This window comes from Schistosoma mansoni, chromosome 1 (assembly GCF_000237925.1).
Source record: "Schistosoma mansoni strain Puerto Rico chromosome 1, complete genome".
Lineage (NCBI taxonomy): Eukaryota > Metazoa > Platyhelminthes > Trematoda > Strigeidida > Schistosomatidae > Schistosoma > Schistosoma mansoni.
The window spans coordinates 15,238,908-15,261,044 of NC_031495.1; the positions used below are offsets into that span (position 1 = coordinate 15,238,908).

Sequence of the window (22,137 nt, forward strand, 5' to 3'; positions counted from 1 at the left end):
GTTTTTTCATTCTTCTTTTGGAAAATATCTTATTACTCACACATAATTCTTAGCTTTGATTACCATTTCTGCATGTTTGTGAATGTTACTAGGCTAACTACAGCAACCACCTATTAAAATTCTTCGTTATGGACAACGGAGTCAAGTGTTGTATATCCGTGATAATTATCGGTAGAAATGACTTAGTACTGTCCGAAAAATCGGAAGACTTTCGAATAATTTCGACATGTTAGTAGTGAAAAGGATTAACTTAGTTTACATTAAATTAAATAGTTACTAACATCATTTCTTTTTTATAACCATACTTCTGAGATATATTGGACCTAAAATGTAGAACTATACTCAGTATGAAATGTAAGAGTCATCAAAACTATTCATTAGCTCAGCTCATTCAGATTTTTACTTTATTCAATATTGAAGATTTGTTTTTTCGACATGGTTTTCATTCTGACCAATAGCATTGTCACATATAAACGAGGTCGGTATGAACCTGGGGTTACACGCCTTGACGTTGTCGTTTTTCCTTAGTTCTATTTTAGTTTACTGTGGGTTAGTTTTCATATTTCCACAAATATTTTCTGGTTGTAATATAGTAGGGATTTTTATGCCATTCTAAACGTACCTCGTAATGCAAATAAAAGCGAGATCAAAAAAGCCTACAGATCACTTGCTAGCAAGCTGCATCCCGATAAAAATCGTGAAGATCCAAAAGCTGACCAAAAGCTTCAAGACATAAATGAAGCTTACGAAGTGAGTTCAAAAAGTGTCTAGTAGACTTGATTTTTCAGAAAGGATGATTGTCTTTTTAGAGCTAATCATTTTTGACATATATGTTGTAAGATTATTCAGTCGCTGTGATTGGTTTGACTTTGATATGTTTGAGGTCTGAATTGTGTTATCTCTACTTTCAATTTTTGGAGTTTCGTCTTCACCGAATATTGTTGTCTTCTGGGTATCTCATTTCGTCTTGCACGTCAACCTGTTTTTCATTTTCTGTTTATCTCTTGCTGCTGTATGTTAAATGTATGCTTGATTTTGTTCTCCTGCCATTTGGTGCGAAAATTTATTGGGTTTCCTAGAGCGACAAAACCGTAATCATGTTCCTAATGACTATTGTACCGTGTGCATGCGTCTTTTTTTATAAATAATGAACATAAAGTTGAACTTTACTCTCATCTGTTGAGTAATTGAAGTGTTTAACAAATCAATACGTTATAACTGCACGAGGTAACTCTCAATTTTTGATGGTGACTGAAACCTACGGATAGTTTCGTACTGGTAGTCCTATCCATATTTAGATTTCAACCATTTGGTATTGTATGAAACTTCTGACTCATAGTCTTTCGCATGAAAAATGGTTAAAACACCATTGGTTTTTGTTTTATTCTTCCCGATCGGCGATAACAAATGGGTTGAATGGCGACTTGGATACCGCTGTAACTGAATTTATTTTTGAACAATTAATCCAGTTGACGTACACACCAATAATAATTGAATAAACACAACTGAAGGTGTAATATTAAGTTACGTCCAGCACCAATCCATTCTGTATTTACATTGCATTGAAAACCACACTGGTACTAGTAATGTCAGCAATTATATCAAGATCCTAATTCCCTCTGGTACAGCAATTGTATCATTACTGAAATCACACTGGTACTAGTCTAACCAAAAATTATACTAGCATTTTAAAAACTCAGGCTTTTTTCGCAACAATTTCACTCCAGTCAAACTTGACTGAAGTATAGTGTACTGAAATGTATTCAGTGTCAGTTATCTCAAATATTGGTTGGTCAGGTAAATTATAAAATAAGATTAGCAGACAATCAAATAACCAGAATCACCATAAAATATATGTAGATCTGGGTTTGAAATTAATCACGCGGTCGGGGATAGGACACACAAAATCGAATTAATACACTTGACAGTCACCTGCTTGGTCAGATCTTATAATCCTAACGGAATATAAAGTTATGTGAATTTGAAATGTCTATGTTGATCACACACATACTCTTCAGAATTAATCTGTAATTTCTTCATAAACGTGAGCTTACTAACTGAAAATCCTGTACTTAGGTTCTCAGCAAAGATGACAAGCGCAAACTTTACGATCAGTACGGTGAAGAGGGTCTAAAGAGTCATGGAGAGCATGATTTTAATCCGTTTGGTTTTGCTCGTGCTCCGGAAGAGGAACCACGTGGAGGTGATATTGTTATGGACCTGTGGGTTACTCTGGAAGAACTCTATGTGGGAAACTCTGTAAAAGTGACTAGGCGTAAACTGATCAAAATGCCTGCACCTGGAACTCGCAAGTGCAACTGTCGTATGGAGTTACGTACAACAGTCCTAGGCCCTGGTCGTTTCCAGATGCACCAAGAACAAGTCTGTAGCGACTGCCCAAACGTCCAGTAGGTCTACTTTTGCCGTTCATTTTATCAAGAAATAAAATCAGTTATAACTAAAATACTACATAATGTACTTCAAACATTAAGATTCATTGTTTATTTTCTTTTGTAGCAGGAAAATCCATGATTTATCCAAAATAAGAACTAATTATTCTGTCTCATATCCTCACATTTGTTCATTCTTAGGAAAAACAACCAACTGTAAGGTACTCCAGCCATTATTGTGTTGTCCTATCACCATATTTATATTACGTTTCAACTCCTTACACAGCTATTACCTGTGTCAGCTGTTTAATAGGTATATGATACATTGATCATATATATTATCGTAGAAAGACTCAGTAACCGGCCTATGATATAATAAGCCAACATACATTAGCTGGCTATTAACTAAGTGTCGTCAGACGAAGAGGATTGTAACCACAACAGCATGACATGGAATGAATAAGAATAATTATGAGCTGCAGTCACATTAATATGATAGAATAACAATACCTTCAATTGGCAGGTCACATACAACAGGGATAGTCTACAGGCACATCAGACCAGGTCAACGTGGTGGGCGTAACGATTTGATTGGTTAGTTATATCCATAACTAACACTATTTCCAAAGTTGCTTCACAATATTAGAAGGATCCTATGCATATACTGAGCCTTGGTGTTGAGATCGGACAAGGAGGCGGAAATTTGAGGACGAAAAGCGAATGTCCGGCGCTTTAACCGGGTTGGTGGACAAGGCGAGTCCACCTAGGGGAGTTGGAAAACCCTGATTTCAACATGGGCTCCAGGATCCTGAGGGAACAAATGGCGTACGAATCAATCGTTGATCACCGGCTACCATGGGAATGCATCTCCTCACGATGCTCCACTGCCTTGTGGATCAGATCTTTCGGTCAAAGGCTCCGGGTGTGGGCCCCTAAGAAAACCACCTGCTTCAGTTTAGGCACTTGGGCAGTATCACAGCCCTCAAGCAAATCGAATATGATTTGTGAGGCGCATATGTATCTGGTGCTTCCTTGTACCAATATTTATGTGTTTAAATAATAATAATAACTTGGTGTTGAGATAAGTAACCAGGTTTATGCATATGTATCCTGATAGAAGTGTTTTAGACAAGCTATACTTTCTTATAGTCCGTAAAAACCAAGCTGCACTATCTGCATAACTCACTATCCTAGTTAGATGCGAGCTTCTGAAATAAATGGATTTCAGTGTTTGATTTTCACTTGATGACAACGCCATCAAGATAATTCTGAGGCTTAGTAGCTGTTGCTCAATAGTTAAAAAGTTTGACTTCCAGCTACTAAGTTTCGGGTTCAAGCCCAGCTCCACCCACTTCATTTTGGAGGATCGGGTTGTTTAGATAACCCTTACTCCTAGAAATAGTGGAGAAGATTTGTAGCTCAGGTGGATGATTCTGATGGAGTTTCGTTCTCAGAGCTGGATGGTTTGGTCGTGAAGCTTTCATCATTCTTCCGAACGACATCATCAGCACAAACTTCGGCTCAGAAAACAAAACTCCATTGAAACCTTACACTTGGAGTTTGGACCGAATGCAAGTACACTAGTGTATATCTGGTAACTGATTTGAATGATTAAATAATTTAGCATGTAGTTGGCCATGATCAAGATGGTTTTCAGGTTAAATTAAGCCATCCTGAAACACTGGCTTTTGAGATTCTACACATGATGTGTTAGCCACTTCCATACTGGCTAGGTCAGTTAATGGTGTATTACAGTGAAGCCCCTAAATGCCCTGGTATGGCCAAGAGTGGGGAGAACCAGTTATCCCTCTCGAGATTCTCTCACATGGCCATGTGCATAAAACCACTGCCAAAGAAGTCCTACTCACTGCCTTCTTGCGGCGGGGGTGTTGTTTACAAAATTGAAAAGACGAATAGCGAATGTCCGGCGCTTTAGCCGGGTTGGTGGATACGGAGTATTTACCTAGGGGAGTTGGGGAACCCTGATTCCAAACCAATGGTACATGTAGGCTCCAGGATCCTAGGGAAACAAATGGCGTGGGAGCCTGTTGTTGGTCACTGGCTACTATGGGACTGCATCTCGTAACGTTCCTGCACTGCCTTGTGGATTAAACCTTTAGGTCAAAGGCTCGGGGATGGCCCCATAAAAAGACCATCTACTTCGGTCTAGGCACCTGGGCAGTATCCCAGCCCTCTCACAAACCGAATGATCTATATGGTGCATATCTATTTGGTGCGTACTTGTACCAATATTTGTGTGTTGAAATAAAGTAACCGTAAAGCGAAGGATATTTCCATCGAACTGTACATAAACTGTTTTCTGTAGTAGTTCCATAATGATTATTATTATATACTTTTTCCATTTCTTAATATGATTTTCATTTCGTTTTGCACACTTTTGGTGCTAAACTTTACCACTCTTTTATGCTCAAACTAACTAAATAAACCAACTCCATAAGGTTTGTACCTGAGGAACGAACTCTCTATGTGGAACTTAAGCCGGGAATGAGAGATGGGTACTTTTATCCGTTCGTTGGAGAAGGGGAACCTCATTCTGATGGTGAATCAGGTGATCTGAAATTTCGTATTAAACAGAAAAAGTATGTAAGCCGTTTTCCTTTTTCCCTTAGTTACTTTTTTAATTATATTTCACAATATTGTGTACAAAAGATAACTTCAGTTCAATTTCCTTAGGGGAATAGTAGTTGGCAAAATTTTTTCACGCTACCTTACTACTGAATGTTTATAAATTGATCAGATGATGGAATTATGAGTAGCAAAATGTTATCGTACATATTAAAGTGTTTGGCCTTTACCAAATACTAATTCCAAGTCGTTGTTGAAGCGAAAACTGAACATCGGATTTTGATGATATGGCATTTGTTTAGTCTGCTAGTCAATAATTCTGCATTTATATCCAAATAATCCATAAAAGTCACGAGTGTATTCCGTACATTTCTGTGTTTCGTTCAACCAAAATATTTATAAAGGCATTCCATTGAATTGCAATTACAGGAAGCTTTTTCAAAAAAAAACTGACGTCCATTAAAAATAAACAATTCTAATGAATCTTATAACGTCGTTAAAGTAAAACACAACCTTATCATTTAAAAATGTAATCATTTCATCAAATTGGTTTATAAATACCCAGTTAGTGAATCGTTTTCATAGATTTTCATCAAACATTATTTAAAAAATTTATTTTAATAATCTAAACGTCTTAATGATCCGTTCGTCGGTGTTGACATTCACCTCCATTATAATGAATCTTGTAAGCGGATGGTAAAATTAGTCGTAGTGTTTTATCAATAAAGCCTTGTTAACTAATTTGTGTGATTCACTAACAAAACCTATATCTGTGCAGTTAGATTTGAGCCACACTTAATGTAGTCAAATTGAAGCACGTTGAAAGAAGTTTTAACATGTAATCAAATGGTTGAATATAGGGTCCTTAAACTCTCGAACCACCACTCCAGAACCTAATCTGTGATGAATTATTTTCAGCATACAGTTAGTATATACCAAAGACCCTTAGTTCTTGTTTAAATGTTATTTATGTATCTTATAGACACAATATATTTCATCGACGAGGTGATGACCTATACACTAACATCACTCTAACTCTGGTTCAATCTCTGAATGGATATCACGTGACATTTCCACATTTAGACGGCCATCAAGTAGGTAGTTTTCTTTATTGTACTTATCCGTTTTCAACAAATATTTTAATATTTTGTTCCCCTGTATCTTTCAACATAAGATTCACTAAACTTCAAGCAGTGAATAAAGTTATTTAAATTTAGGGGGTAAGATGTTAAGGGCAAGTGATATGTTATTTCTAAGTGCTCAAGTGTGGACCAGTCTACGGTTAACACTATTCACGCTGGTAGTCGCTTAACCATAATAGTTGAAAGATTGTTTTTCTTTTTGAATTCACTATTTATAGCTAAAGTGACGAGCCTTTTAAAACAATAAATTAGAAGAGAAGAGGATACAAAGACTTTATTTTACTACACTGACATTAAGCTAGACAAATAAGTACCCGGTGGTCGTTGTGACAAAAACGCCCACATTTAATGAATCATGTAACAGTGTTTGCCGAATAATAGATTGAAAAGAGTGTATGAATAATTGTAATAACCAAAAGTTAACGGTGAGTAAGTATGGGAAATCGATTGGGTCAATCTCTATGATGGCAGGTTTCAACATGAAATTTCTGAACTAATGCAGATCTGAGGTTTTGAAACTAACCATGACAGTGTCACAAAACACTATTTCCTTAAAGTCTCAATCGCCACTTTTGTTTACTTTTTTTAATAATAGGTTGTCATCTCAAGTGATTATGTGACGTCTCCAGGGACAATTATTCATAAACCAAATGAAGGAATGCCTAATTTTGAAAATAATAAGCGTCGTGGTTCTCTTTACATTACAATCGATGTTCAGTTTCCCGAAAACTTTAAAATTCCTGAAGATAAACGTAAAATGATTTCAGAACTTTTTCACTCATCCAGTACCAGCACCACTAATACTCCATCATCATCTCAGCCTGATCAACCAACACCAGCACAAATTTACAATGGTCTAGATGGAGGTAGCAAAAAGATATATGTAAAAAATTAACTGTATCGATCAGGTTCTGTGTGAAATACCCTGTTTGTGTTTTCCTGTAATTAAGAATCGTTGATTTATACAACCTACTGTGTACAGTTGTCTTTTTCTTCTACTCATTCATTTGCATTTTTATGATATTTGCTGTTGTTGTTGACTAGTTCTCAGACCTGTTTTTTGATTTTCTTAAAATATTCCCAACTTTGCGGATGCAAGTACAGTCAAATTCTGTTTGTTTTTTTATTAAAAAAGACTTGTTATTAATAAATATTGAGCAGATTGAATTGATAGTTGATTGTTTTGCTTGATAAATGCCAAGACGATTTATTGCAACGAGTTAATTAGGTAAATAATTTAACTCATCATTTTTGTCTATGTAAATCAAAATGACAATAAAAAAAATGTTCTCTTGTATACTTTCTGATCTTATGTATGTATATTTGATTAACATACAGTTTTGATTCCTCTTATCATACTGTAGCAAAGTGGTTAGTAACCATTTTAAAACCACTCCACAAACACCTAGTTTTGTTTGTTTTTAAAAGCTAAATTACATATATATTTCATCGATAACTGAATGTCGTTTTTTCAGGTATATAAATGGAAATTAATATGACATTAAACATTTGTCGGAATTTATACTGAATGTCAGCTAAATACCTGGGATCACTAAATCTGTTTCTGGTGTTATATTCACTGGAATAACTCACTTGAGGTCAATTAAAGTCAAAAGACCGTATTGCTTTCCTAGAATATATGTAAGTATATATAAATAATAAGTGACTATAACTTATAATAATTAGCTTTGATTTTAAAAAAATTCCCCATCAATACGATAAACTTGGCAACAGTTGGCCGATAGGTACTAAATGGCGATTCCAATAAACCGGGGGGGGATTAACTATGTATCAACCAATAAGATAACAGTTAGTTCACGATTAGTCAATGAAATTCAAAAATATAAACTACTGAATGAAACAATTGTTAATCACGAAAAGTACAGTTATAACAAACGAATCTCACACTTATGCTATGCAATATCAAAGTCATCCTGTGATCATATATCTATCCATATGGGAGACTTTGTTGCGTTTCCTGACTTATTTTGTAGCTACGTTTTTATGGATTATTTGGGTACTATGTATTCGTTTAATATTTATGGTACAATCAGACTTGTTGAGTTATGTCCACATTTATTGTTTGCATACACTGTGGTGGTTGTGTTATTCACGGCATGTTCTACAGTAGACGATCGGAATTGCATCTCACAGTCCTGTCTCTTACTGTCTTTATGATTTTCCTGTATGTCGCCTAGTTGGTCATATTATCTATTTATTTAATTGAACACATAAACATTGGTATAAGGGGTCACCAAATACATATGCGCTACACATCAATAAAGAGGTATTTAAGAGATAGAGAAAGTAGTATGATAAAAAGAAGAGCAACGATTAACAAAACTTGTAGGGGAGTGAATTAATAATAATGAGAGAAGCAGTTTGAAATATAACTAAATCATTTGATGAAGTATGGGCAATACGACGCACAATGTTTCGGACAAAGATAACCTCACAGGTAGATGACTAGCTGTTGTAGACTTTTAAAGCCGAGGTAGGTGCTTCGTTTAAAAAGAAGTTTTAATTCCTGTCAGTTTGTGAGACACTACAAATACAACACTAAGAACACCGACCCAGTCACACTTGATGGAGAAACTCTGGAAGAGGTGAAAACTCTTACGTACCTGGTCAGCATCATCGATGAACAAGGAGGATCTGATGCAGGCGTAAAGGCAAGGATTGGCAAAACAAGGACAGAATTCATACAGTTGAAGAACATGTGGAACTCAAAACAACTGTCAACCAATATCAAAGTCAGGATCTTCAATACGAACGTCAAGACAGTTAGTTCCATTGTACGGAGCTGGAACTTCGAGAACTACTACAACCATCAGCAAGAAATTACAGGTATTTATAAACAATTATCTACGTAGGATACTGAATGTCTGTCAGTTGGATACCATCAGCAACAGACTATTATGGGAGAGAACAAACCAAATTCCATTTGAATAGGAAATTAGAAGAAGACATTGGAAGTGGATAGGACATACATTGTGAAAATCACCAAACTGCATGACGAGTCAAGTGCTAACTTGGGATTGTGAAGGGAAACGGAAAAGAGGAAGACCAAAGAATGCATTGCGGCGAGAATCGGAAGTAGACATGAAAAGGATGAGTAGTTACTGGAAATCACTAGGAAGGATTGCTCAGGATGAAGTTCGTTGGAGAATGCTTGTGAGCGGCCTATGCTCCTCCACGAGTTGTGGCAGGTGTAAGCAAGTAAGCTTCAGACAGTAATCTCTCAGAAAATATCCCGCTAGTTAATCAACACTTAATTCCTTTTACTGATGGACTTCGTAGTTTGATAGTTATAGGTCCAATAAAATCTATTTATGAAACAACAGATAGTTGTATCTATATTTCGTAATTTTAAGTAGTTCCATCACGTTTAGTTTTCGTTCAATTGCTTAGTCTATTTGTGGGTCTATTTTTAGAAAAAGAACTCTCAATGGCTTTGTTTCAAAAAATAAGTCACAGACATTAAGAAAGTTACTACAAACAATCCATAAACTTATTCATATAATGCTGATACATTTAGGTGGAATAAACACCAACAAATCACACACCTCCCTGACACAACCAAAGGTCAAGTTGTTTCAGTAGGAAGGTAACTGTCATTCTAATGACCTCAATAACAGAAAGCGAGATACTTCATCACCACGAGGATGTTGGTACATCTAGCTGGCAATCTCCAAATCGTACGAAAAGTTTGTCCCGCATCCCACTGCTAGCCGTTATTCAACTTCAATAATATCATTATTTCTTTAAAAACTTTTTATTAATTTCTTATATGATTCCAAAGTTAACTTTTACAACGTATTTCGAGTGTATATTGCGATAGTATCAACTGATATAATTAAAATAGTGAATAAGTATACATATTTGAAGTGTGTTTTTAAAATATGTATATATAATAAAAGTATAGTTAGTTTTATGGATTGGTGATTGTGTACCAGGTACCCCGAACCTAGATTTCTCATCACTCCATTTAGTCATCCAATTGACATAGTAAAGCTACACCTCTCATAATCCAATGACTTTCCGGTTTATCTGACGTCAACAAGATCGGTAGTACAAAATTTGTAGAATGTCCAGTTGTTGATAATACACCTCGACGTTCACTTGTTTTGTAAACTGGTGCTGTATAACTAGGCCTTGGTTTAATATCACTCCGTTTTATTGGTATTAACCAAATCTGTGAAAAATATTTGAAAAAAAACAATTTCAGTGTGAGACTAGTACTTCAGTGTGGTTGCATTTAACTAGTATTCATTCCTACTTGTTAATTTTCCTATACCAAAATAATTTGCTACCATATACAGTCAATGCGGCAGTTTTGAGGGGTCGATTATTAAAAATATTTTTGGCACTTAGTATTTTTTATCTTTTAAGTTTATGTACAAAACATTTCATGTGAATTTAAACAATGTGAAAGTTCTGGATTCTATTTTTTTTAACAAGATGAATGAACTAATAACAAATAATATATCCGATCTCCGTCGGCAGCTATTTGTGTTATTGTTTGGGCGGTCATTGGTCTTATTGGCTTTCAGAGAACTTCCTATAATCTGATCATTCATTGACGTTGAGATATTCAATGGATATGAAAGAAGTTGGACTAATAATAAGAATACAATGCTGCGTGATGACATTTATCTTTATCCAATTTTAAATAAAAGTGTGACGTCCTACATTTTTCAATATGTTTTTTGTTCAGTTAGCGCGTTAATGATGCATTCAAAAGTTTAATTTTTACTGGGGACTTCGTTTTTGATCATCTAAAGCTGTATTCAGTGAATACGCTACTGTAAAGCAACATAACTTTCTGGACGAAAAAGCTTAAAAGTGGACGTTAGAGCTTAAGATGAAACCCTCAGTGAAAAGTATGCTCTTATAAACATCATTCATCTACTAAATGAACGGAAGAATGCTAGATATTGAATATATGGTGAACATTGAGAACGTATGAGTTACAAGTTCATGGACACATAACTTATTTGTATAACGTTTAACTGAATAATTTTATTTTTCCCTCAATCATTTTCTGTATAAATAACCAAATGATTGGTGATATTGTGTACAACACTTACAGGTGGCATAGGATCTTGTAAAACTTTTGGTAAAGCTTCTGTTAATTTTTTTGTACGCCTATCCCATCTTGCACCGTCCACAAACAGACCGGACACATAAGCTCCTATTAGATGGAAAGAAAATAGTCAATGATTTTAAAAAGAATTATTAACACATATGCAAATAAGATGAATTAGTGATAGGTACAAATAATTATATAGAATAGATGGAATGTGGCTAGCGGTGAAATCTAGGACACGTATTTCGTCTTATTCGGGACTCACCAGAAGATTGACAAGATACTAAATTGTTTTGATCAATGCCTTATTGGAAATTATTTAAATGAAAAAAAATATTACCGAAAACATACTATGATTATTTAAACTGGATACCGTTCAGATGATCTTTTTTTCTGATAAAAGACAGAGTGTACTGTCATTTCATCAAAAACATTTTCGAAGTAAAAAAAACCCATAAAAAATGAATATTTTCCACCAGATCTTAATTGACATGAAGGTGAATGTCGTTAGAATTCCATTGGATTATTGACACATTTATAATAATTGCAGTTACAATACTAGATTGATTTTGATGACCATAGGGATTTAGATGAGTTGGTATACTTACGCCTGTTACACCTCGTGGAGGAGCATAGGCCGCTCACAAGCATTCTCCAACGAACTTCATCCTGAGCAATCCTTCCTAGTGATTTCCAGTAACTACTCATCCTTTTCATGTCTACTTCCGATTCTCGCCGCAATGCATTCTTTGGTCTTCCTCTTTTCCGTTTCCCTTCACAATCCCAAGTTAGCACTTGACTCGTCATGCAGTTTGGTGATTTTCACAATGTATGTCCTATCCACTTCCAATGTCTTCTTCTAATTTCCTATTCAAATGGAATTTGGTTTGTTCTCTCCCATAATAGTCTGTTGCTGATGGTATCCAACTGACAGACATTCAGTATCCTACGTAGATAATTGTTTATAAATACCTGTAATTTCTTGCTGATGGTTGTAGTAGTTCTCGAAGTTCCAGCTCCGTACAATGGAACTAACTGTCTTGACGTTCGTATTGAAGATCCTGACTTTGATATTGGTTGACAGTTGTTTTGAGTTCCACATGTTCTTCAACTGTATGAATTCTGTCCTTGTTTTGCCAATCCTTGCCTTTACGCCTGCATCAGATCCTCCTTGTTCATCGATGATGCTGACCAGGTACGTAAGAGTTTTCACCTCTTCCAGAGTTTCTCCATCAAGTGTGACTGGGTCGGTGTTCTTAGTGTTGTATTTGTAGTGTCTCACAAACTGACAGGAATTAAAACTTCTTTTTAAACGAAGCACCTACCTCGGCTTTAAAAGTCTACAACAGCTAGTCATCTACCTGTGAGGTTATCTTTGTCCGAAACATTGTGCGTCGTATTGCCCATACTTCATCAAATGATTTAGTTATATTTCAAACTGCTTCTCTCATTATTATTAATTCACTCCCCTACAAGTTTTGTTAATCGTTGCTCTTCTTTTTATCATACTACTTTCTCTATCTCTTAAATACCTCTTTATTGATGTGTAGCGCATATGTATTTGGTGACCCCTTATACCAATGTTTATGTGTTCAATTAAATAAATAGATAATATGACCAACTAGGCGACATACAGGAAAATCATAAAGACAGTAAGAGACAGGACTGTGAGATGCAATTCCGATCGTCTACTGTAGAACATGCCGTGAATAACACAACCACCACAGTGTATGCAAACAATAAATGTGGACATAACTCAACAAGTCTGATTGTACCATAAATATTAAACGAATACATAGTACCCAAATAATCCATAAAAACGTAGCTACAAAATAAGTCAGGAAAAGCAACAATTTCGCTGAATTCCTTCTAGAAGTGCAGGTACACTTTAGATCCTAACTGGAAAATATTTCACTGATATATCGATTAGGAAATTCAGTTCTAATAAATCGAAGACAAAATTTGTATATTCCTTACGGATATTTAGTTTGTTTTTTCTACTTTCCATAAGCTTGTTTAGCCCCTTGTGTTAAAAGTAATGTCTTTAGTGTTTTTGATGTCATTTTTCAAACACATAACTTCAATATTATGAATTGAACATTCATATACTCACTGAGAAAATACAAAATCATGTATACTTTCTAAAAATTCTACGAGCTAGAATTGATTACCTTCTGACGGAGCATCTGTGTATTTGATGTCATCTAATACTTCGAATTCAAAAGATAACAAATCAATAGGTATTGTGTGCTTTCGTGCATAGTTTTGTTGTACACCAGTAAGAAAAGCTTGTGTGAAAAAGAAACCAGATATCCAAAATTCCGGTGGAGGTCCTTGTTCATACCATACCTAATACATGAAATATTTCGAATAAAAGAAATATCTTATTATGTCTGTAATAAGAGGAAATAATTGTAATAATCACTCTTACTGTTTAATTTCATCTTGTTAAATTCACATATAAGACATCTTCAGTGGCGATACAATAGAAGAACCAGATGTACTGATTAATGATGAGAGGAAATAGGGATGAGTATTAAGATTGACAAATCAAAATAATTATGATACCCATTTACATAGTCGTTCTAAGATTAAAAGAGAATTATTGGTCTTTAGACTAGAATCACTGAGTTAGCAGAACAGGTTAATGGTTATTATATATAGGATTAATTCAACCGTAAGATAAGTTCACTTAGTGTAGTGTTTATGTTTTATTGATTGCTCTTACAGATTTATCACTTTTAAAATCATAACGAATAAAGATGGTTATCAGAAGGGGTTTTATGGATATTATAGTAATTTTAATAGTTGAGATCATGAATCAATTGAAGCTAGACCACCATGGAAAACCTGGAAGCACTGGACGGCCGTTTCGTTTTATTGTGGGACTCCTCAGCAGTGCGCATTCATGATCCCGCCTCGCGAGATTCGAACCCAGGACCTTTAATCGATTCATGATCTCAACCATTAAAATTGCTATAATATCCACAAAACCCCTTCTGGTAATAACCAACATATGCTCACTAGTGACTGGCTTCAAGAGGTATTTCCTGGAGTTCTAGTGAGAAGCAGTGACCAGTGGAGTTCAACCGTGTCTGTTGTGAGATAGTAACTCACTGAAGACATTTGTGGATGTGTCGCTTTATTTCGTGGATCTGTTGAAGTTAGACATTAAAATCGTTGGATGCCGGTTCAGTGGTTAGGCGACCGCGCGTGAGACTGATAGGTCCTGGCTTCGAATCTCGCGAAGCGGGATCGTGGATTCGTACTGCTGAGGAGTCCCACAACAAGACGAAACAGCCGTCCAGTGTATCCAGGTTTTCCATGGTGGTCTAGCTTCAATTGATTCATGATCTCAACTATTAGAATAAAGATGGGTTTTGTGCTAACTATTCACAATAGTATTCTAACCGATTAGGATCAATTGATGATATTTTATTTTCAATTACTATTAACTTTTGTTTATTTATTTTATTATGTAACAGATTATCTCAAAATTTATGATCTTCCATTATAATTTGAATTGACATTTCATAGCATTTCTCTATTAAATTGTAACATTTTATCCAATATCCTTAACTCTATTTAGTTTCATTTAATATTCACTACAACATATCAAAAAGGGAAGTCAACATTTGTAGTTTTGATCATTGAGATGAAAAAAGTTAACAGTCAACTTATTAGTATCTAATATAAATCTAATTCAATGTTCTATCATTTAAAATCAACTTGTTGTTTCTACTGTACTCGAATTATACGTAAGAGTTCACTAAAGATTGAATATTATTTGTTTTCATTTTAAGCGATCTTAAACTACTTATGTTCATCAGTAGTATATATTAATCAAGTGAACAATTTCATCAATAATATGATTATAACAGAATATAAATACTTTTGAAGAATAATTTTACCTGAAGAAATTTTAAACGTGCCAAAAAATCATTTACATATGAACCAAGTGGTTTTAATGATGGATATGATTTTTTCATCCATAATTTTGGAATTTTTGAAGCAAGTATTGCAGCTACTACATCTTCTAAATCAGATGACATAACTACTAAACCTTTAATAGCTAATCGAATATTTTTAAGACTTGAACGTATTATACTCAAGAGTACATTGAAACGAACCATTTCTTGTACTAATACTGTATTCATACTTTGTTCATAGCATGTTGGATACTTTCGTAATACTAATTCTGTATCAAAATTTAATGGTAGACGATTTAAAACATCAGAAGCAACTCCATCAACTACATCATCGAGTGATTTACCAGATGATGATGTTCCTTTTGCCTGTAAAAGATAATTAAATAGACATTTGATACTTTCGAAATCTTTTAAATTATCAACAATCATTACATTTCATTGTATTATCAGATGATTAATAATTCGATGAAATTATTAGGCGTCACTCGGATATATAGTGAGAAATCTATTTTGTACATGCAAATTATCTAAAAAAAGTAACTAAAGATAATCAACTCTCCGTGAATTTAGAAGTACCATGAGTTTTCTCCAATCTAAATGTAAATGGATTATTCAAATCTTCATCCTTCACTAGGTTTTAGAACAGAAGCACACTGATGAGTTGATCTACGTTGTTTTTTTCTTTTGTTCTGTTAGGTTGATGACTGATGAAATCTTAATAAGGAGAGATAACGATTCTATGATTTCTACCAACTTTCACGTTTCGTGACTCAGGAGAGAAGACTATCTGTTTATTAAACAGTGGGTATCCTGTACATCCATTTAATCCATATGAGAAATTGAGTTCAAATTTGCAGAAGGAACAGTTAAGATCGAAACGATTGATTGTTCTTTTGCAAATTAACTGTTCATTGTATAGCTATCAGAATTTAGTGAGATAGTCTGTAATTTGTGATTAAATACATTCGATTGTCCCACCTATGTTCTTGTTCACTACACTATTGTTTAAATTTTGTAATAATTTTATATTTTAAATTTGACCAAAATGTATATTTTGCCAACTTACTTGAGTTAAAAGTATATTTGTAAATATTAAATTAGTTTCTTGTTGATCTTTAGTAATATCAGCATTTTGGTGCATACCGAAAATTTCTGGATCAGGATTCAATGGAAGTGTTTTTATATAATCAATATAACCTTCATACTAAAAAAATAATGGGATAAAACTATAAAATTAGATAAATGATTTAAATGAATTGCTTGAAGGGATTAGAATGAATACTCTATTAAGGAAGCTAGATACGTCCTGGAAAATAGAATCACTGGCCAATTGAATGAATATTTTAACTGGGGGGTGAGTGGGAAATAAAATTGTTATTTTTATACAATGTACGACATTGAGGTGAATTATTCGAAGTTGGAAGATTTTGCTTCAACAATTTGGTTGCATGTTAAAAAAAGGAAAAACATGAGAGAAAAATCCAGACAACAACACTTGGAGTGTTGGGAAAATAAACATTAGAAAATATAAAGCGAAATGAATGAACAAAATCAGAGAAAAGCGACATGTTAAATAGAAATAAAATAAAGAGGAAGAAGGTAAGTAAGTGAATCTTCGCTGAGTTTGCATCATAACCACAACCAGCAGGATTGAATCTTCCAATATAACTTTGTGAAACAGAAAATTAAATCATCGGCTTATGCTATGTCTCCAACTGGTCACATCTAGCGATTTCCCAACCTACAACACTGCACTTCATAACAGGTGGTAGTTGGAGGAGTATGACAAATTCTTTAACTCTCACAGTCTGTGAAGATTACGTTTTCATGTTACTAGCTAGATGCATATAACTTGAGCTTAACATTGTTATTATTTACTATGTGACCACATCATACACCAGTAATGAATTTGGACAATTATGATTCAGTACAGTTAACCTATACTTATTTTTAACTTCTCATGATTGAATAATAGACGATTTTAAGAGTAACTATTGTGAGTTCGAATAGTACAGTGGGGTGTTAGTTTCTTTAACACTAAAGGTATACCTTTTTGACGAGTCCCAACTAGCATTTAACCTTTTCTATAACTTCTCACTCACTATCTCGAACCACCTAATATCAAGGGGTAATTATCCTCCAAAGTAATTTGATGAAATACAGCAAAGTATCCTGATATTTATGCCGTTCATGGGTTAGATCATTTATTAAGACAAAATAAACTAATATTATTTCTAGTATCATTATACTTTCTATTTTGTTTTTTAAAAATATATCTTCAGTTTTATATTGCACTAAGTGTTAGACAGCATTAGTTGACAAACAACTCTACATTTAAATAATCTTTCCGTTCACTTTGTTAATTAATTGTGCTTCTTATCCTTAATAAACTCATATACTCTTTAAGTCAGGTTTTTCCATCAGTACGAAGTTAAATATGCAAGCTCTGTGGAATAAGATAAAACTTACATCAGTATCTTCAGGTGCATAATAGATTCCACTTGAATCAAATGGATGTTTTACTTCATTAACAACTTCTGGACAATAGAAACGCATTAAAACTGTTTTTAAAGTGCGCCTATCCCATTCATCAGTAACGCGACCACCATAATTACATTCACCAGTTAAATAACGTAATGCTTCATATTGAACATCCTACATAAATGAAATATGAGTAAAACATTGAATAGCAGTTGACCATATGTATTATAATAGTATAATTTATATCAGACTAATTATATGAAAACAATAGACTTTAAAAAGGGATCAATACTACTTCTAGAAAAGACTTACATTTAAAAATTAAAGGTATAATTAATATTGAGAAGTTTACAATATGATTAGTTCTTATAGATCATCGAGATGATGAATGAGTACGTGATATATGTTATTTATTTATACAAACAATAATTATGTTCGAAACCAAATACAGTTAGTCAGCTACAAAGTAGGACCAGGCACACATATGCATCTGTCCAAGTTTCCATACCTCATTAGCACAACAAGATGAACACCGAATTCATAGAAATAGTTAATTTAATGGTGGTAATATATATAAGATTCTGTATGAGGATATAGTACAGGAAGAAAGAATTAGTTGGCAGAAAGAAAGATATAAAGCAATTTTAATCTCACAGTTTAAGGGGAGACAGAGAGTGTATACACCGATGGCACTGTGATCGATTCTGAGCCATGTCACCGAGAGCCTCCAACCATTAGTCACGATAGTCGCGTGGATTCCAACCAAATAGTTTGCATCTATCAACATGACTCAGACCAGAAGTTAGTGACTTCAAAGACTGATGCCATGTTTTGGTTTGGCCGCCTCTACCTTTCTACCATCCGTCTCTAACACTAGTCATCATTGAAAAAATTAAATACACTTTACATTAGTTTGTTGGAGCGAAAAATAAGTCATAATAGGGGAAGCTATTGAATTTGCTACCTATGAATACATACCTCATTTTATTCGAAATGAAATCATAATTTGATAATAGTATTAATGGTGTTCAGTTTCACAATTCATTATGTCATACAGTAAACCAGTATTATTCACAATAGAGGACTTCAAAAACAATGTATTCTACTAAATAAACTTTGGTAATATTAAAAAAATGGAACCAATTAAGTTACTGTTTTGGGCAAGGCTTTGAAACTTATTAGAAGACTTACTAATGAACCTTTTGAATTCGTTATGGATATAGAGTTGTGGATAGATGTTTGGATTCTTTTAAATAACTAATAAGTGTGAATCATTCTCCCCACATACAACCCTACATTTTTAGAATTCATTTATGTAAAGAGAAGCACAAAAACTTTCCAATACCTTGTCTAGAATACATGGTGTATATAGATTAATAAGAACACGATAGAATATTCAAAGTCTAACTAACCAACATAAAATTATGTTCCACCACTAGTGTATTCATTGTACTCCTACATGACTGAAATAATTTGTTATTCAAGAGTTTTGTCTATTTGTTATGTAACACTTACTAAATACATGTATATGAAGCTGAATGTATTTTCTCACATCGACAATTACACTTGATCGTAGATGCTGGTATAAGCAAACTTTAAGTTTACTATTTTTCAAACATAAATCTCATTTAACCCTCATACTAGCTGATCATATATAACCATCAATGTTTTAGAATCAGCTTATTTGATAAAACCTTTATGTCAGAGAATTAAGTCAATGATTTATTCAAAGAAGTGATGTAGTAAGATGAGTTGATCATTTTCATTATATGAATTCATTTAAATGGTCTAAATCCATGTGCTTGATTTTGAGCCCCATTGTAAGTGTGAGAGCTAGTGATACTTCTTGATTTCTCTAACCGAATAAGGTGGAGGGGGTTTAAAACTTGGAAATGTGTAGAGAAAAATTTGAAGTCCCTAATCACTGATCCATTGCTCGATATTGGTGATATAGTAAATAATTAACATTTACATTGCTAAGATCTGTATGTATGGATTAATGTAAGCGTAGCAATAAAAATACAAAATAATTGTTTAGTTACTAAATAAATCAAACTGAAGAGTTTTACGTACAACATGCGTGATTTTAGACATGTATTCATCATCAATCAATATCAATTGAGTAACCTATCAGGCTCATTCGTTCACAGTAGATATTACTGAAATAGGCATATCTTAAATTTTATATAAACAATAATGGTTTGCATAAAAATAACTAGAAACTAACACTATACTGTCCAAGAAACATATGTAACTGTTGAACTGATATACGTAAATCTGTTTCATTAAATTCATACGGTGTATTCCAACCAAGTGGTCCAAATTTACGTCTTTCTTGTACAATAGCATGAAAGAATACTAATCCGAATAATAATTTTTTCCAAGCATGTTTATTTGAACATGATTGAAAGAATTCTTGATCTGAAATAGGATCGCTTAAATATGATCTCCATAGATTAAAACGTAAACCTTTCGGTGGTTCATTAGTCATTTTAACACCATTTTGTAAAATTGATACAGGAAAATCTTTACTTGGATAACTTGTCAACCATAAACGAAAATCTGGATGTGTTGTGTCAGGATTAAATTCTTCCACTCTTTTCTCTAAAATACCCATCCAACTTGGTGCTAGATGACAATTTTGCAATAACACCCATGTACCATCTTTTATACCATGTTCTATCATTTTTAAAGCTATCGGACCTTGACCTTGACCAAGTGATAGTGATTCAAATTTTGTACCACCAAATCCCATATCTTCAGCAAATTTTAATAATGCTACCATAGGATCAGCACCAGGTGATAAAACAAATAATAACGGTACTGTACATGAAGAATCAGAAAATGCACCTGGCAAATCAAATGGTGGCGGTTCAATATATTTCTTGCCTAAATTTGTTAAAACAAAATTCTGTATAGCTGGTACAATTTTATCTGGTCGTAGAACACGTAGTATACAAAGAAATTGCAATTGTGTTTTAATTTGTGTTAAATCAGCTGGTAATTTTTCATTATGTGGTTCAACACTATCATATATACGTTTCCATTCATTAAGATTACGTTCAAAGTGTTCACGTATACCAGTAAAAACACTGATTTCATCTAACCGACATAATTCATCCCATGATTTAGTTTGTAACCAATTGGATGGATTTACATGTGGATTATCTAAACCAACACCACCGGTTAATAAAAATCTCCATTCTTGTTCATTTAATAGTCCTTCATGACGAAGCATATTGATTGAAAGTAAGAATGAAAATAGTAGTTTATCTTTTTCAAATAATGATCGACATACATTACAATATAATGAATATGTTAAATAATTTCGTAGATTAGTTAAACGTTGTTCCAGGTCGTCAGATTTCTCAGAATTATCAATACCCATTATAAATAGATTAATAAACCATGTTAATGAATATTGATACATTGGATCAATATTAGCTAAATCTGATATTGAAAAGAATAAAATAGCTGTATGTACAGCAATTGGTACATAACCTAAACGTGCCACATCAATTTTTTGTTCAGTTTCTTCAAAATATGCTTGTTTCTCTGCTATTTCATTAGATAATTCTTTAGATGAATTTAATACTTTAATAGCACTTTCATCTTCTAATATATTGCCTTCAGATGATGATAATACACCAAGTATTTGATCTTCTAATTCTTTTAATTTTTTTTTATTTGCAGCACCTTGTAATATTAATTTATTTTTTTCTTCTTCTAATTCTGGTCTTTCACGTGCAACTACAATACCCAATAATTGATCTTGTAAACCTTCTTCAGTAATCATAAAATTTACTAAAGTTACTTTTACTGATGTTTCTGGTAAATAATGTGGATTTCTTAACTAGAAATAGATCAAATAAGAAAGAAATAGAATTTAGAAAAAATAATAATTCAATACTATGAAGAATCTGAAATATAGCTTATTAAATGAATCAACGGTAAGTCAGCTGTAAGTTAAATAAGGTTTAACCGCTTTTATGTAGTATAAAACATATCAGTAAATGATCATCAACTTATTGATATTGTGTTCATTGAATAATGATACTCACTCGTTAATACTTTAAAGCTTTGTATATCTTTTAGAGATTTTTAAAGTTTATTGTGAATAATTCTCCAGTTCCAGGTCATTTATATCTCTCTATATTAGATCTTCTAAAGTGCTACGTGAAAGGTCTTGCGTATATATATATATATATATATATATATATATATATATATATCGAAGAAGATAGTATAACTTTATTGGAATAAAATACCTAATAATGTACATATAAGATATTTTTCGTCCATGGAAAACGAAATTTCGATTTATATTTCGGATCGTGTTTGGGATTGGAATTTAGGATTTATTCCCTCATTATTTGGGATTGTTTAAATTCATGTATCTGCGTCCCAATGAATCTTTAACGCAGAACCATCGCTTCAAATACTACAATACAGTTCTGAATATAATCAGAAAGATACAAATAGTTATGCTATAAGTGTGTATCATGTTCAATGAATAAGTT

The 22,137-nt window shown here is 33.5% G+C and overlaps 2 protein-coding genes across 2 annotated transcripts in view; one reads left to right on the forward strand and one right to left on the reverse strand.

Annotated features, from left to right (window-relative positions):
- Positions 1-465: 465 nt before the first annotated feature.
- Smp_141080 (putative DNAj (hsp40) homolog, subfamily B, member) lies at positions 466-7,416 on the forward strand. The gene is made up of 6 exons (XM_018793407.1): positions 466-549; positions 594-750; positions 2,077-2,408; positions 4,850-4,990; positions 5,959-6,070; positions 6,714-7,416. The coding sequence occupies exons 1-6, from the start codon at positions 485-487 to the stop codon at positions 7,011-7,013; spliced, it is 1,107 nt and encodes a 368-aa protein (XP_018647923.1). The 5' UTR covers positions 466-484; the 3' UTR covers positions 7,014-7,416.
- A 2,690-nt stretch (positions 7,417-10,106) lies between these two features.
- Positions 10,107-22,137, reverse strand: part of Smp_034920 (putative dynein heavy chain) — a gene marked incomplete at both ends in the record, with an annotated part of 71,644 nt that continues 59,613 nt past the window's right edge. The window contains 7 exons of the mRNA XM_018793408.1: positions 10,107-10,313; positions 11,209-11,312; positions 13,379-13,556; positions 15,119-15,502; positions 16,203-16,340; positions 17,606-17,791; positions 19,845-21,470. Of these exons, the coding sequence (XP_018647924.1) occupies positions 10,107-10,313; positions 11,209-11,312; positions 13,379-13,556; positions 15,119-15,502; positions 16,203-16,340; positions 17,606-17,791; positions 19,845-21,470 (2,823 nt within the window). The remainder of the gene's footprint in view (positions 10,314-11,208; positions 11,313-13,378; positions 13,557-15,118; positions 15,503-16,202; positions 16,341-17,605; positions 17,792-19,844; positions 21,471-22,137) is intronic.

Excerpts from the sequence above, each read along its gene's own strand:
- Smp_141080 (XM_018793407.1), top strand. The coding sequence starts at position 485 with ATGAACCTGGGGTTACACGCCTTGACGTTGTCGTTTTTCCTTAGTTCT. Across the intron at positions 2,409-4,849 it reads AGCGACTGCCCAAACGTCCA|GTTTGTACCTGAGGAACGAA; the intron begins GTAGGTCTACTT and ends CAACTCCATAAG. Across the intron at positions 4,991-5,958 it reads TTTCGTATTAAACAGAAAAA|ACACAATATATTTCATCGAC; the intron begins GTATGTAAGCCG and ends TGTATCTTATAG.